The sequence below is a fragment of the Atractosteus spatula genome, chromosome 3 (assembly GCF_055471065.1).
Source record: "Atractosteus spatula isolate fAtrSpa1 chromosome 3, fAtrSpa1.hap1, whole genome shotgun sequence".
In the NCBI taxonomy this organism is placed as follows: Eukaryota; Metazoa; Chordata; class Actinopteri; order Semionotiformes; family Lepisosteidae; genus Atractosteus; species Atractosteus spatula.
Window position 1 is genome coordinate 21,832,710 of NC_142708.1, and position 16,143 is coordinate 21,848,852.

The following is a 16,143-nucleotide window of genomic DNA, read 5'->3' on the forward strand; positions in this document are numbered from 1 at the left end:
TGCTTTCATTTGTTTTTATTACATTTTTTCAATTATTAAAGAGAATTTCTTTACAACATACATTTAGCTGTGAATCAGATGTTAAGAAGGTGAAGAAGGGGAAGTCTGTGACATCACAATATTTTACAAAAATCAAGAGTCTGACTTAGTTGCTTCTAGCAGTGTATAGCAAGGGTGAAAGACGAAGGCACACTAAGGGACTCATGGCCTATGAAGATGCCATTGACACTGTGGGCAGTATCTGTGGTAATCTGATAAACATGTTGATTCAATTCAAAATGAGTGTCCCTATATTAAATACCTGCTGCTGTTTTAAGGCTGTGTAAAAACACAACCAAAACAACCCAGACCTAATTAAGAAATAAATTTGGATGAACAAGTAAAGGTTAAACAACTTGACCCCTTTCAACTGTGAAGAAGCCACTTATTGATTTAATTCACTTTGGTCGTTTGATGAAAATCAGCCAATTCTCCACAATTGATAGTAAAAAGCAGATGTAGTTGAAAAATAGAGTATGGGGAAGCAAGTAGGTGCATACACCCTTGTTACACACTTTTACCTAGCCGATCTAAATTATCTATCTAAATGCTAAACACTACCTGATGAGCAGTCCTTCTGTCCATTTGGGGAGAAAAAGGGGAGATTGAAAATTAGGTATAAAAAATTGAAATAATACAGATTAGTACATAAAAATAATCCCTACAGCATGTTGATATAGATATTTAATAGATTAAAACATGCTAATCTGGTTGAATAAAAAAAGCAAAAGAACCAAATATTAAAACCAGCTGTCCAATGAATTCTTTTCTGGGAGAAAAAACCTTTTGGTTGCCCTTATTTTGCAGCTTTTCATTGTTGCAGGAACCAGCCTGCATCTACTGCCTGGTTATTGATTTCTATAATTTACATTATAAATGTCATGGTGCCCTTTCATCTACATTGCAGCCAATCAGATAGTGTTTCATATATCAGTGCATCACACAAAAGAGGCCATAGTAAGAACTCACATCTCTCATTCTTAAACAGCAAAGAAGACAAAAAAACAGGACTCAATGCTTAAATAAATGCCACCCACAGCACTGTCTACACTGCCAGCACAACAAGGGGTTTGTTCAAGAGCAACGTTGGCACAATTAGAAATGAACCACGATGAAGGGTGTGGTGCTACCCCCGAATATTTCTAGGGACCAGAGTTACAACAATAACATCTACATTCTTTTATTTGCTTTAATCAGACAAGGGAAAATAATTTAATTGTTAAAAAAACAACTGAAATTGAAAGGAAACTTATTTAACAGCTAAAGAACTATGCACAACTCAGGGTGTAAGGCACAAATTTACATGTGGAAGAAAAAACAGGCTATTCACAGATGTATTCCAACTAAGAACCCGTGTGATAAGACTACAAATTATGCATTTTAATAGCTGGCATATAAATGTTTTTCACACCTTTAGTTTTGCGTGGTATTCTTTCCATTTTTTGTTTGCATTTTTACATGCAAATGTGAAATGAGATGGCACGTCACAAGCCAATGCCTTTTCAGAAAGTATCAACTACTGACAAAAGCCATATTACTGAATGCTGACATCAATGGTGTGATAAATGTGCAGTTTACGAGTTCCTTTTGTAGTTTGTTTTACGTTTCAACCTTGGAGTTTTTGCTTACTGACGATCTCAGATCCAATCAGCAGCCACCTGGCACAATTAAATAAATATTCCCCCCTTTTCAGAAAATTCATGTGTGTAGGAAAGTCCAAACAAAGTTCAAGAAACCAGCTCCACACAGTTAGTGGACCCATTTGCTAAAAAATAAACATTGACTGGCTCCAGTTAATTGACTTTAAATAATTTCACACTTGATTAATTGTCTCAAGAGATTTTTGTAGCCTCAAAGGCAGTCTTTTTTCTTTTTTTCAAAAGCACTTAAATAATAAATACAAGGAGCTATTAGTGTTAACAGTCATGTGTTATTCAGTAACCAGTAGCAGATTTTTCAGGCCAAAGCCTGGACCAAAGCAGCACTTGATTGCGATGACCAATTGGTGTAACACTGAGAGGCGTTTCACAGTTATCTGCACACAGTAAACGTAAGCCATTGTTTAAAGTCTGAGTCAGCTTTGTCAATGCACTTTTCTCCTCTCTTCTCACTGAGCTGAGAGCGAGCTGTACAGTACAAGAGTGATTACACATTCAATGCAACATTGTGCTTTTGGCCTGTTGTTACAAAATTTCCATTGGGTTGCTGTATAATGCTTTGCTGCCATCTCTTACAGCATTGAAGGATGACGTGGCTTATTTTTTTGTTGTTGTTGTTCTTTTGTTTCATCGTAGTTTGTAGGTTTCAACAGAAAATATTCCACTTTTCCCAGGGAATGAGACCAAACATCCTGAGCTCAACAACAGCCTTTTTTTTCCTAAAAAAAAACCTTTTGTTGCATTTGCTGTACACAGACAAGAGACAGTAAAGTCAATGCAGTTGCGTTCCCTGTCTCTCAGGTGGTAATTATGTACATGCATCATTTGGATTGATGTTTGCTGAAAGGGGAACTAATGAGGGTTTGGGTGGTACATCAGGCTTTAAGGAAGGTGTGCGTTTCACCCCCGTCCTGGGCAGAGAGCTGTATGAGCTCATGCTTGGCTGTCTGGACACAGTCACAGCCTGTGCCTGAGCATTCATATGTATGGAGTCCACTCTCTGTGGAGCAGGAGGTGGGTTTTCCACCCTGTTGAAACTGTGGTTTCTAGATAAGTGTGAAGAATTTGAGGAGTTAGTGTTGTGCTTTTTGAGAGCAGATCCTTGATGGCTTTTCTGCTGAGAGCTTAATGGGTAGCCCCTCTTGTAATCGTGGCCATATGCAGAGGAATGCACTTCTAGACGTTTTCCCATCTGAGGTACTCCAGTGGGAGGCCCCAGGGATGCTTCCCTCTGGGGAACTCTGGGAGGGATGGCGTCGTTTTCCACTATATTTAAGCCATGGCATGGGCTCTTACTGCCTAGGTGTTCTTTAATAGCCTTATATTCCAGTGTGGCACTCTGGTCTTCCATGGCAATCTGGTTCATCTCAACCCTGTGGGGCTGGTCCACGTATTCATGCTGATAAGACTGCTGGGTGATGGGGAGGACCACCACGCTGGGGATGTGCCCCGGAGACGCCCGCAGCGGGAGATCCGTGGGGATGACCGGAGAAGCCATCGGTGCCAAGTCTTTTGTGCAGGCATTGATCAGGTTTTGGTTTCTCTCCCATTCACGGCTGCCGCGGCTCGGCTTCCGCTTCTGTTGTAAGGTAGGCGTGGACTCGGGAGTGGGCAGCGCAGTGAGGTCTAAGTGATGCTGATCAGCTTTAATCAGCATTTTCACTGTGCCATTGGGTGTCCCCATCTTGCCGTTATGCATCAGTGGGGTGAGGATAGCTTCGGGCTTGGGGTCCTTTGCCTGGGTCTCGAACAACCCTGTGAGTTTGGTGACACTGTTCATCGACCCTCTTCTTGAGTGCACCGTTTCTTTGTCTTTCCTCCGGACCATCTCCACATCCCTCCTCCGATGGTCACACACACAGTAGACGATGATTCCGGAGAAGATGGCTCCCATTACAAAAGCCAGGATGACTGCTATCGCCAAGAGGGTGACAGGAACGAGCTGATCACGACCCTTCTGGTAACTCTCTCGTATCACGCCTGTAAGAAAGTTAATACCTTTAATAACACTTTGCAAAAGAACACATTTGTTTATACTTCAACAGAAAATCCATACTACCTCTTAGTATAACTTAAGAACACTTGGCATCGCTAACTCGGAAATCCCCATTATTCTTCACTAATACTTAATACTTGTTGAAAGGCATTTTACATAGAGATCCAGTTGGTGTAAGCTTACACAAGTATTTAGAGCTGTTCCTGCAGATTTAACTTCACAGGAAAAAAGCTATAATTAAGACTTAAGAACATACCCACATGACTTCTAATGATTCTAAAAAACATTTAACAAAGAACTTCTGATTAATGTTGTGGGCTTGGAGCAGCTGTGCTTCCAAAGGGTGGTCTACTTAAGCTACTTTGAGTTTGATGGGGGTCAAGGTTAACTGAGGAGGAGGTTAGGACTAGCAGTTGGTGCCATGTGCTTTTGAAGAATTACTCAGATGTGCTCAATAATTCAGAATTGTATCTACTTCTCATTTTTTTACTAACTGGAAGTACCTGCACAGAAAATGCATCAGTATCTTTAAATGAAAATTGTTGGGATCAACTTTAATCATCTTGTTGGGAAATATAAATCTGTTGACATACATAGTAATCTAATATTTTGATTGTAATTAAAATAAATTTGTAGCAGCAGCTAATTGTCAGCTTTACAATAAAAAATAAAAATTTAAAGTCTATTACTGGTCTCAGTTGTTGGAGATTGTGATTTTTATAATTTGTAGCATGATTGAAACTGAAATATGAAAAATATTTTGACTTACTGAGGAGAGAATGTGAATATACCAAAATAATTCTGCCATTTATCTTAAAAGAACAAATGAGAACAATATATTCCACAGAGTGTTATACTGTACTCATTTTATATGAATAAGACAAAACATATATATTTTTGAATTTACAATGATTACTATATTGTACAGTAACTCGATTTGGTTTAACTTTGGTTAAAAAATTCAAGATACTCTTTATAACCATAATACATTATTACCTCAATTCATTAGAGTATTTTGAGCATTACACAATTTAATATTTACTAAAACAGGAACAATGCAGTCATATTTCATTACAGAGGTAGGTACCGCTGACCAGGATGTTGGAAACACATAAAACGTTGACCAGTTTAGGAAGAGAATCAAGAGAGTTGATTCAGTTAATTAATGATTGGTTATCCCTGATATAAAGCTGCATTTGTTTTTCTGTTTCTAGTGCCTATTCAAAATACAGAGAAAACTTTTTCAATGAGGTTGAAACATATGTCATGGCATCTATTTTGATGATCATACTTCACACGTTCCATAGAAAGAAAACTCGTTTCTGGGAATGTCGATCTGGTGGTTTGCTAAACTTAAGTTAGTGAGAAGCTAACCTGCCATGACTTGACAATGTCAGTCTTTACTTGAGAGGGATACTGTTAAGCCCCTTGACCCTGAGTCCATTTATTTGAAGTGCTTGAAGAGATTATGTCTCTTTTTTTTTTCTAGCTGGATATTTCTGGCAAAATCTGTTTAATTTACATGAAAAATATTTTCATAAGAGAGAGACCTCTCATACCATTACACATAACACATGGTCACCTTCTGTGACATTTAGGTTTTCATCTGCATCCAGTCAGAAACAGAATGACATGCATGTGGAGAGTAAGTATCTGCTTATTTTCAAAGGCTATAATCAGATTTTGTTTAAATAAACTGCATGTCCTTTTTGTATTTTGGCATGGGAAAACATTAACTAAATAGCCTCTAAATAGAAGATGTGGTAAATGTGTGGATGGAGTAAGTTTTGGCTTTTAACTCACACCTGCAGTAAAGGGATACTATCTTGCTCTTTACCATATTGACATCACTAATAGAAGGATGCAGATCATTGACCTGCTCATTTTATCTTTGTTTGATTGATCTAGCAGCTGCCATGAACTGGAAATTACTAGGGAGACCTGATTATCAGGGAAGGCCTAATCTGAAGAAAGAAAAATGCCAGCAAATTCTTTGATTCACCAGAATGTAAACAGTGCAGAAGGCTATTCACTGAAAGGGCCAATCACTCATCCCACAATCAGTCACTCAGTTCTCTGCTTCATTGGACTGAATGATAATAGTCAGTATCAGCTAAAGTGGACAGCTTACCTACATGATGAAAAAGCCTTGTACAATCTTGTCAAAGAAGCTAGCACAACTGAGTTAACAAGACAATATACAGTGAAGTTTTTAAGGTAGCAATTTGTTTCTCTGATATTCATCCAACAGATTTGCTTAATTGTTTTCTATGAAAATTAGACCTAAGCCATTTTTGCATCTATGGTCAATAGGATAGTACAAGATGTTTTTAATAGTGTTCAATGTAAACAATAGGTTCAATGTAAACAAAGTATTTTTCTAAAATAAAGACCTGATTTATATCAACCCATGTTAATTATAAAACCAAACATTTTAGCAACATTTATATGTGATCTCAAGTTACTTACACTGCTTCTGATTTGTTACAGATACAAAGCTTGAACATGAAGTTGCTGAATCCCCAGGATTTTGGTTTTAATGCCCTTTTCTTATGTAAACACCGTTCTTTATACATTTGATTAAAGTTTGAACCTTAGGAGGACTTCAGAATTTATAGTCTTAACACGCACTATCATTCAAATGACATACTCGCTATATATTCTGAGCCATACATAGAACTGTGAATGCTCATTTAAAGCAGTGCCCCTCTGTATTTCTTTTCTCCACATATTATCTTTAAGGGATAGAATTTCACATTTTGGAATGATAAACTAGTGAATGTGACGGCAAAGTTTTAAGCCTGTCAAAGCCCAAGTTTATAATAAAGAAATACGAGTTCTGTGGTGCTCATGGCAATATTTATCTTTGTTGGAAAGAATAAACGGAACAGTGCAATAAGGATCAATGCTCAGGGGTAAAGTCAAGCAACGTTCTCATTATGGAAAAGAGAAAGAAACATAAAATATACCTAGAATGACTCTGAAGATTTTAATCTTTCATTTACTAAGTAAATTGTTTCTCATCTAAGCTGCAGATGTAGACACAACAGTCAGATCTAAAGGCCACCCAAAACTATAACTGAACATAAAGCTGCAATACAACTTTGTCATTTTGACTTTTTCAGTGAAACATTCTACAAACATACAGCTAAATTCCACATTTCTACCTAAGGCTGTGTTAAAACAAAAACAAAATCTGAAAGGGCTTCAATGCTCTTTGCCAGCAAGCATGTCCTTTTTATATATGATTTTGTGATCCATTCGGATTCGGATTAGCTAAGATAGTGTCATGGATACGAGATCACTTAGTAATGAATTTGGAGGAACAACCTAAAACACCTCAAAGTACAGTGTAAATGGTCTACACTGGATTTTCAAATACAAGTATACTGTAACTAATCTGATATGTGTGATTGCTCCTGTAATGTTTTCCTTGAGAAATAATCAGAATATATTTTACATTTATGTATATTATGTAAAATATGTAAACATAACACAGGACGTTCATCACTGATTATAGGAAAGGTGTGTTCCAGACTTAGAGCAACACAAGAGGCATCTCCCTAACCTACAGCAACATGGAAGGCTTGTCCCTAAACTACAGCTAATCTACTCTATGGGTGTTTTAGGAGGTACATTTGTTACATTTGGTGCAGGATAACTTAATTTCCCCCAGACTTCCCTTTATTATGCAATTCACGTCTTCACTGGTTTTCAGATACTTGATTTTAAAATAAAATTTGATTTTAAAATTATGTCTTAGTTCTGAGCCTAAGAATGAGTACACTAATGGTTTATTTTAAGCATAGAAGAGTTTCAGGATTTTCTGTTTTATGAATGCATGAGCAAATATGATCAGATAGGTATAATACTTCCAGCCTATCTGAAGCCCAAAGTAAAATACAAGCAATTCACATCCTATTTATTTTTGTGAAATAAGTTCTGGGGAAGGAATAAACTTTCTTTTGCAGGCAAATAATAACTTCAGCATATGCATGAACACGATTGATAAAATGTCTACTGTATGCAGAAACTGCTAAAGGTTTCTGAGCTCTTTTACATTTTACCTGATGTAAACTGCTTTTTTACAACATGGAACCAACACTCACAATTATTACTCTCATTTTCAATTCCTGTGTCAGCATTAAACAAGCATTTAAGACCATTCCCACACCTCTTCAGACCAAGGTCACCCATGCTTAGTACAAATGCCCTGGTTAATCCTCCGTGAGCATGCAAACAAAATACAGAGACCTTTCTATATTTCAGTCCCTTGACTTCACCCTTACTCATTACAACAAATACTATTCCCTTTGTCTATGGGGACTTCAAAGAAGACATTTTATAATGGCAGAGGTTCCATCAAGGCTGTTAACTTTGATCTACTACTTTAAGACTAATGAATTGAAAGGCATTGTTTGAAAAGAAAGAAAGAATTCAATGCTCCAATACAATCTCCCAAACAGAACAAGTGCATTTTGTTTGTAATCCACCATTATAGCTAGATAAAAAGATAGATGGATAGATACTGAAATGACTCACAATTAAATGGACAGAAAACAGAGGGTTTTAAGTGTTCAGTAAGGTTTTCCTCAGGACCAGTGTAATAGTTTTGTGCCTTTTATTTGAATCCCAAACCATATAGATGGTAAAAAAGTAAAAAAAAAAACGATTCTATGAAAAGTCCCAATAAGAAAAGCTATTAAAGCTCTAAGAAAACTTGTTTACAATCCTGGACCCCAAAATGTTTCGTGTTGTGTAAGACTTCTTTTACATTCATTAAACTGACCAGCAGCAATGACAACATTACATCTAGCATCTGAAATTCTTCAGTATGCCAATCCACTAAAAAATACACTTAACCAAAGTACTGATTTAGCAACATATGATTTTAGGTTCCTGTGCATTAGATTCTGCAATGTTTAGACAAAATCGCCATTATTTTGCTGTTCTATCTCTAGCCTTTCTCACTTTTAGTCTCTGTCCAGACTCTGTCCGGGTCAATGGGAACTTTGCCCAAAATATGATTGGATAATGACATGACTCTTCATGATGTCATGCACACTTAACAGCTCCAGCATAGCCTTAAGGCAGGGGTGTCAATGAGGCTTGCGGGCCTGGTCTGGCCTGCCAAGCCAATTTGTTCGGCCCAAGTGGAAGTTGCGGGCAGAGCTATCGGCTGGGATTCAATTTGTATCTTGTCAGAGCCCACATAGCCTACACACAACACAAGTGCCCTTAGTGATGTACAGTAGCTGTATAGTTGTGCATGCACTACACTCCCTGTGGTTCTAAAATCACTGTCCATTCCTGGTCCCCATGTTTGATGTTGTTACAATGAGTTTGACAGGGGCATGTCTTTGTATGAAAACAGGGAAAAGGGGAAAAAATTGACATCTGTGAGACCTAAGCACACAAGCCTGGCAACCTTTGGCAGCCTTTGTCTTATTGAAACTCTTATCTCAAAGGGATCTCAAAAGGATGTTTTGTTTCCAAAAGATGACATAGTTGTTAAAGTGAATTTATTGCTGTTTTAATATAACTGATATCTAGGAGATTTGTGAGTGTTCTGCAACTTTCGTTGTTTGTTTCAGTCAAGCAACATTCTTCTAACTTTACATTTTGTTTATTCTGTTTACAAGTCAAAAATCTTAAAATTAATAACGACAACAAGGCAAACGGCTTCTCACTTGCCATCACAGCTGTTTGTAAAACTTTATCATTTATCCGAGAGCCTGTATAACATGCATTTCAGTCCTGCAGTTTACGAATTTATATATATGCACCATCCCATGGTTTACAATGGTAAATTAAGCTTCCATTACTTTATATGTAAAAGCTTACGACTCATTTTTGAGGTCTAGAACTTTGCCAAATATTACTCATTGTTACCTCAAAAGTTCTGAATCACCAAAGAACACTCTTGGGTGTGTATAACAATTGGCCCATCTAACTTAGTCCTGTAGTTAAGAAGACAAATAAGATGTACTGTATAAAATTCTACACTGTTGAACAACAGTACTGTGCAGCTCAATTCTATACAATGCAAATGTCTTTCGACCTCTCTTCTTTCACAATGCCTTTTGTCTGTTTTACAGCCAGGAGAAATGTTTCTTTGTTATTTTATCAATTAAAATGGAATGGATTTTGCCGACATGGTGTTAAAAATAAGGAGGATGTTCGATTATAAAAATCACTTAGACAAAACGGGAAGTAGCTACAAAGAGAACAGCTTTTGATGTGAAAATTCTTACATCTAGTGACTGAAAAGCAAGCGGTGGGTTATACAGTTGTACATTTATTTTCACCAGTTATTGAAATGCCCTGACAATGTTACTTTCAGCACAGATTTATGTGGTGTACAAATATCACAACAATGATATTTTAAATAATTAAGGTTAATAATGCAAAAAAAATCTCATTCTCAGAGGGTAATGAGTACATTTTCCTAAACTGATATCTAATGAAGATGTAAAGGCTGCTAATTGAATTTTAAAAGGGGGTATATCATTGTGATAAACATCACAAAATGCAAAATAATACAATAAATATAAGTATGGCTGTGTTTGATTTTAATAATTTCTGGTTCACTTGAAGTAGATATAAACAAATCTGGCCACAACAGCAAATGCGTTTGACACACCTGTCTTAAAGTAGCATTTCAACAAGAAATCTAACATTTTAATAAATGAGAAACTTCACATATGTAGGAATCCATGGTAGAACAAGTGCTCATTCATCTCACAAAACTGCATCATCCTGGAGCTGAAGAAGTCAAACAAAACAAAACCTTTGTTTCTTCTGATGACAGACACTAATAGAGAATTTTCTACTACAGTCTTCATAAATAATCACATTTATGTGTAGACTACAAGAGGTGTAGTGACAAAGTAAAGATATTGAAGGAAAGGAGGAGATATTATTTTTTATTTGACATTATTACTTCTGCATGTGAACAGAATGTACAAAATCAGTAAAATGAAGGATACACTGTTTAATGGAGAGAGGTCTCTGAATTGCTGAATATTGTTCAGACAATGGTTAAATATTATTAAATAAAGAAATTAACCTAAAAGAAACCCACCCTTTCTTAAAATTTTCAAAAACCTGACTTATTGTAGCTTCATTCTCATTTTCCTCCTTAGCTATATATTAAGTATATACAGTACAAGGGCCCGAATTCACGTACTGCTTTAATGTTTCTTTGTGAATACACGTGTTTCTGCTATTCATTTGTATACCTGATTTTACATTTCTTATCTACACTTTCCACCTTCCTGTGAAGCACATTTTCTTAATGACATATTTAAAAACGTTATTTGGCATATTGCTGAAGCTTTGCAATCACAGACTTCTTTCCAGATCCAGTTATCTTTTACTCATTGAGTTTCTGTTTGAGATTTATAGAGTGACAGGTTCATCAGTATTAGTAGCGGTGTGTGAAAGCAATCTCTATCAATTCCTCGATTCCTAAAATTCCCTAAATTGTTTGTGCCCTGATCACTCACATTAACTGTTTCCTAACCCCTGTTTCCTCTGAGACTTGTAAATCTGTCCCTTTGACTAAAACAATCTATATCACCCTTGACATCTTTTTTTTCCAAATGTTTTCAAATGTCACACAATTAGCAACCTTTTGGCTTGGGAGTACTGAAATAGTAGATCAAAGCCAGTTGGTATCTCCCTTTCTGCTCCACAGATCTAAATCACAGAGAAGAATGATATCATTGATATTAACTTTCATAATGACCTGTTAATGGTAGGTGACCTATCAAGAAATGTAGGTCACAAATCATGCTCATTTGTAGGAAAAATAGAGCTAAAATTGTAAGTTGAAAACATCATACTTCTGATTCCAAGAAAAGAAAATTTATAGTATTTCTGCAAAATAAGAAATCCAGTACTAAGACTGGCTCATGTTTATTCTTCTCATTCTTGGATTTCACCCAAGCACATTTTTATATACACTGTTCAGGAGCAGTGTCAAAAATATGTGCAATTTAACTGCACATCAGAAAGCAATTATGTCCCATATATCACAGACATGACATTTTATTTAATATGACCTGAACATGGCCAAAAACACAGGATTATCATACAAGAACTGAAAAATAAACCTTCTGAGATATTCAAAGATTAAAGCAACTAAATCATCGTCTCTGAAAAGTTTCTTGATTCTTACATTTTCTTCTGATAGTATGGTTCACGTTCTGCTATTTGTCTGAAGAAAGATCAGTACATGATATGCAGTCAAGCAAAAGACACGGCATACTTGTCAATCAATTGTTTTGCTGGTGTTTGACAAAGTCAACTCTATAGTGAAAGACTCCAGACTACATGCTGGATGACAAAGAGAAGTCTACAAAATAGAAATATATACAAGGATGACCACAGGATGAGGGAGGGGAAAAAAAAGAGCAGGACAGATTTCATTCCCCCGGACAAGAAAGAGATACAACTTTGTTAAACCAGTACAGATGCTGCATCAATATGGTTAGTAATACATTTGCACTACATAAGGTAAAGCCTTGGAACATTCCATCTCGACAGATGAAATGTCCTGTGGAAGGGAGACTAAATACAATGGTAGCAGATGGGGGAGGGAGGTTTAGTTAGGTGGGGGAATATGACTGGAAATCATTGTAAAAAAGCACAACACACATTAAGATTTTCTCAGGAACAACAATGCTCCAATATACTTTGAAAACCACACCATGCTGATGATAAATCTAATGACTAAAAATGCACTATAACAAATATAATAATAGTAAAGAATAAGAAACCTGTTTTTTGTGGAAAGCAAAATAATAATTTACAGATTGCTAATTTAATCTGAATGACAGGACATCAAGACATCCCACTAAGTACTCTCAGTTTAGTTTTCTGGAGTTGGGGGTCCTCTGAACAACATGTTAGGAAATTAACCAAGGTGTCCATGTCATTCCCTTTCATTTTTTTGTGAATAACCTCACCACAACAAGGTGGTGAAAGGAAATCAAACAGCAGCAAGCAACTACTTCTGGGTACTTTGGAGTTCACAGTTTGGGTGTTATCTGTTTACAAACTATGCTGGCTTAAAGAGATTAGAAGTCTAAGGTTCTAAGGTTGGTTTGGTGGGTTTCAGAGTACATTAAGCAAAGGTAGAACTGGAAATGTGTCATAACCACATGCACCTACTAGCTGGAAGACAAGTCTGTTAAGTTTACTTCCAGGATAAGATTGTCTGAATGAAAGCACACAGAAGTGAGATCATCAGGGGAACAGCTTTCCCACAGAAAAAAAACAGGGTTGATCGGAATATACAGTGCTTATGAAACACAAAGGGCTGAAAGCAGGGGAGTCAATAAAGATACCCCAAAACAGCAAGAAGAAAGCCATGCAACACAACTCCAAAACAGCAAAATTATATTTCCAACAAAATGCTCACTGCTAATTAAATCAAACACACATATGTGTACAAATTGAAAAGTTTAGTTCTAAATAAAACAAAATAAGAGTAGGCTTTATTTTAAAATGTGAGACCCCCCCATTGCCTTTACCTAAATGACGTGTGAAGCATGAATTTGAATCGGTAATGGCAAAGGGGAGAATAACGCAACACATTAATGCAGTATATCCATGCAGTCACCTCTGCCACCATTGCTTCCTGTCTCTAGGTGTACTGCTTCCAGCCTTGTCAATAATAACTTCGCCTCTGGAGCTTGGGAGATTAAACTGACCCCGTTAAGTAATAAGACCCTTGTGCCATTCTTTATCCAAGAAGAGATTGCAATCGACTGATGCCCAACACATCACCCAAAGTGAAACTGATGAAGCTCAGGTCACTTCAGATGATCTCATACATAGAAATCAGTTTAATTGCATCACAGTTCAAGGAGATGTGCATTACACACGCCAAGAGAGAGAGAGCTTCTTTTGTCTGTCCTTCCCCTTGCACCTATTTTGGCAGATTGTAATTGTTATGATTATGAATGAGCAGATATCATCTTAGCCCTAAATTGCGTTCCTAAACAATTAAGGAAATGTAATTTACAAGCTTCCCCGCAGAGGCATTTGATTTTTTCTATTGAAATTTATTCGTGGTAAAACCATTCCGTTATATGACTTTGAATAACCCATTTAGCAACAACCTTAGTCTCTGCACTGCAGCTGCTTCATTGTCTATGCCTTGAATTGACCTTGGGTGGACTGAACTTTTATGATGGCAATGTTGCCAATAGAAGGGTCTAGCCTGATAGGTTATTCAATGTCATGTAAAAAATTAGATCAAGATGGCATAATCTTTTAAAGGAAGCTAAAAACAATTTAGCCAGACTTGAACTGGAATCAGCTGGGTACTAAATTCCTTTGTAGGCATAAAGGTTTTCATAGAAACAAGTGGGCTACAGTATTCTTGGATGCTATTATACTAAAACCATATTGGTTCAGCTGGAAGCAGTTACACTGTAATTCTATTCCCAACCACAGGAAAATAATATTTTTATTCCAAGGCCTTACCATTGGTATCATGATGATTATGGGGCGAGCCTGCCATGTATGGGTCCTTCTTGTCAGAGGGGGCCCCGGTATCTTTTTGATCAAGCATTCGCCCCCGATCCTCAAGTATCTCTTTGGCTGGTGTGTGGGAAGTGGTGAGAAAAGGAAAGCCTGTGTGTCCTATTAGTGCCAGAAACACAACAGAGGTTGCAATATGAACAGCAAGACATTTCATGATTTTATTATAGAAACCTTCTTTTACACGCTGCTGGACAAGAACACTGTGGTACCCCCGACTGAGAGGATACTGCAGTATGCGTGCTGCATTGAATAACCTTACCTTCAAAACAAGCTCCTCTCCTTTTAGGAATTGAAAATGAACCCACTAGAAATCTAGCAAATCAGTTCGCCAGCTGGATTTAGCGCATTTTGCAACCTTTTAAAAGTCATTTTTAATTCAAATTATTATTTCTCATGGGGAGCTGCAACAGTGTATCTTGGTTGAAAAGAAACAGGTAAAAAACTTCACACAGAAAAGTAGAAAGAAAAACCAGAATGTTTTATGCCTTCAGGTGTGAGGAAGCACATCTCATACCTGCAATTAAGCTGAACTGCTGAAACTCTGAGTTTTACATTTCTACTTTTCAGTGTGGAACTAACTTTTAGTCATACCATTATTATTATTCTATCAATACATATTGCAAATGTAGAGTGTTTAGGGGATGCGAATGAAGAAACAAACTATACAACTTTCCAACACAACTCCAGTCTTTGAAATGTTACATAGATTTTACTAAAGCAGAAAAGTCGCTCTAGTTTTTTTTGGGACTACAGATGAGAATTCTATTTTGAGTTAGATGCCAAATTATTCATTTAGAAAGAAATAGAAAATAAATTCTTTATCCTAAAAGGCAATTTTCACAGAATCTAAAAGCATAAAGTGAAGCCTTTGATGGAAAAGGGGACACCGAGCTCCAAAGAGACAAACTGCATACGGATCAATCCTTTTGTACTTTATGGTTTTCACAATAAACCAATTCTAACAAACCACCCTATGTGAAAAATGGTCCTTTGAAGCCAGTGTTGTTAGCTTTGGTTCTACCAAGCACTGCACTCCTCCAGACTGCAACTCGTAATCATTAAAATGATTTATTTAACAATGTACTGCAGGCTGAAAGATTAGTGTGACAGGGCTATTTTATAATTCATTATCAGCCCTGACAGGAAGTCAGTTTTCAAGCACATGACATTCATACTGAAAACGGATGCCTAATTTTGATAAACAAACGGTTTGCTTCTGGATCACTTATCCTTTAGGCAAATAAAATGGAGACACAGGAGAGGAATTTTAACAACTAGGTAATACTGCATCAGTTGTTATCTGATGGTATATACATTATATTAATTAAAATATAATTTACTTTAAAATTAAAAAAATAAAATAAAAATATTTACTTCCAATTAGGCGAGTGTTGAGTCAAATTTACAAGATAAACTTAACTAAAAAGAAACATAAAAATATATTTGGTAACTACAAATAATCTATATTTCTGGATTATTTTGACGCTCAAGGATGATGCTTCATTATCATTTACCATGAGCAATATCATAAAAATATTAACATTACCTTAATGTTGTGGGGATTTTTAATACTTTTTTCTAACTCAGCATTTTCTGTAATTGTGAATGTGCATACTTATAACTGCAAAGCATACTCTTAAATTAACCACCTTTATAAAACAAAACATAAGAGCTGCGTAAGACAATTCTTCTGGTCAGTGCTACATTTACAGTTTTAGAAAATGTCCCTTTATAGAAAGAATTCAAGAGACATGGTTCCAGAAATGTAAAAAGCCCTGTGCAATTTTAAATCTGCTCTGTGATTTTCAGTGAAACCAAAACAAGGACAGCAGTTATTGTAGAGATTACATATACTTAAAAACAAAGAATAATGGACCCCAGTAGTGCCACAGG

General features: G+C 36.5%; 1 protein-coding gene across 3 annotated transcripts in view; it reads right to left on the reverse strand.

Moving 5' to 3' along the window:
* Positions 1 to 16,143, reverse strand: part of sema6a (sema domain, transmembrane domain (TM), and cytoplasmic domain, (semaphorin) 6A) — an 84,737-nt gene continuing 68,594 nt past the window's right edge. For 2 of the 3 annotated variants that reach the window (XM_088910818.1, XM_088910819.1), the window contains 2 exons: positions 14,191 to 14,349; positions 1 to 3,677 (listed from right to left, as the gene is read on the reverse strand). In XM_088910818.1, coding sequence (XP_088766944.1) covers positions 2,506 to 3,677; positions 14,191 to 14,349 — 1,331 coding nt within the window. In that variant the 3' untranslated portion in view covers positions 1 to 2,505. The remainder of the gene's footprint in view (positions 3,678 to 14,190; positions 14,350 to 16,143) is intronic. The other variant, XM_088910820.1, reaches the window with a different exon arrangement.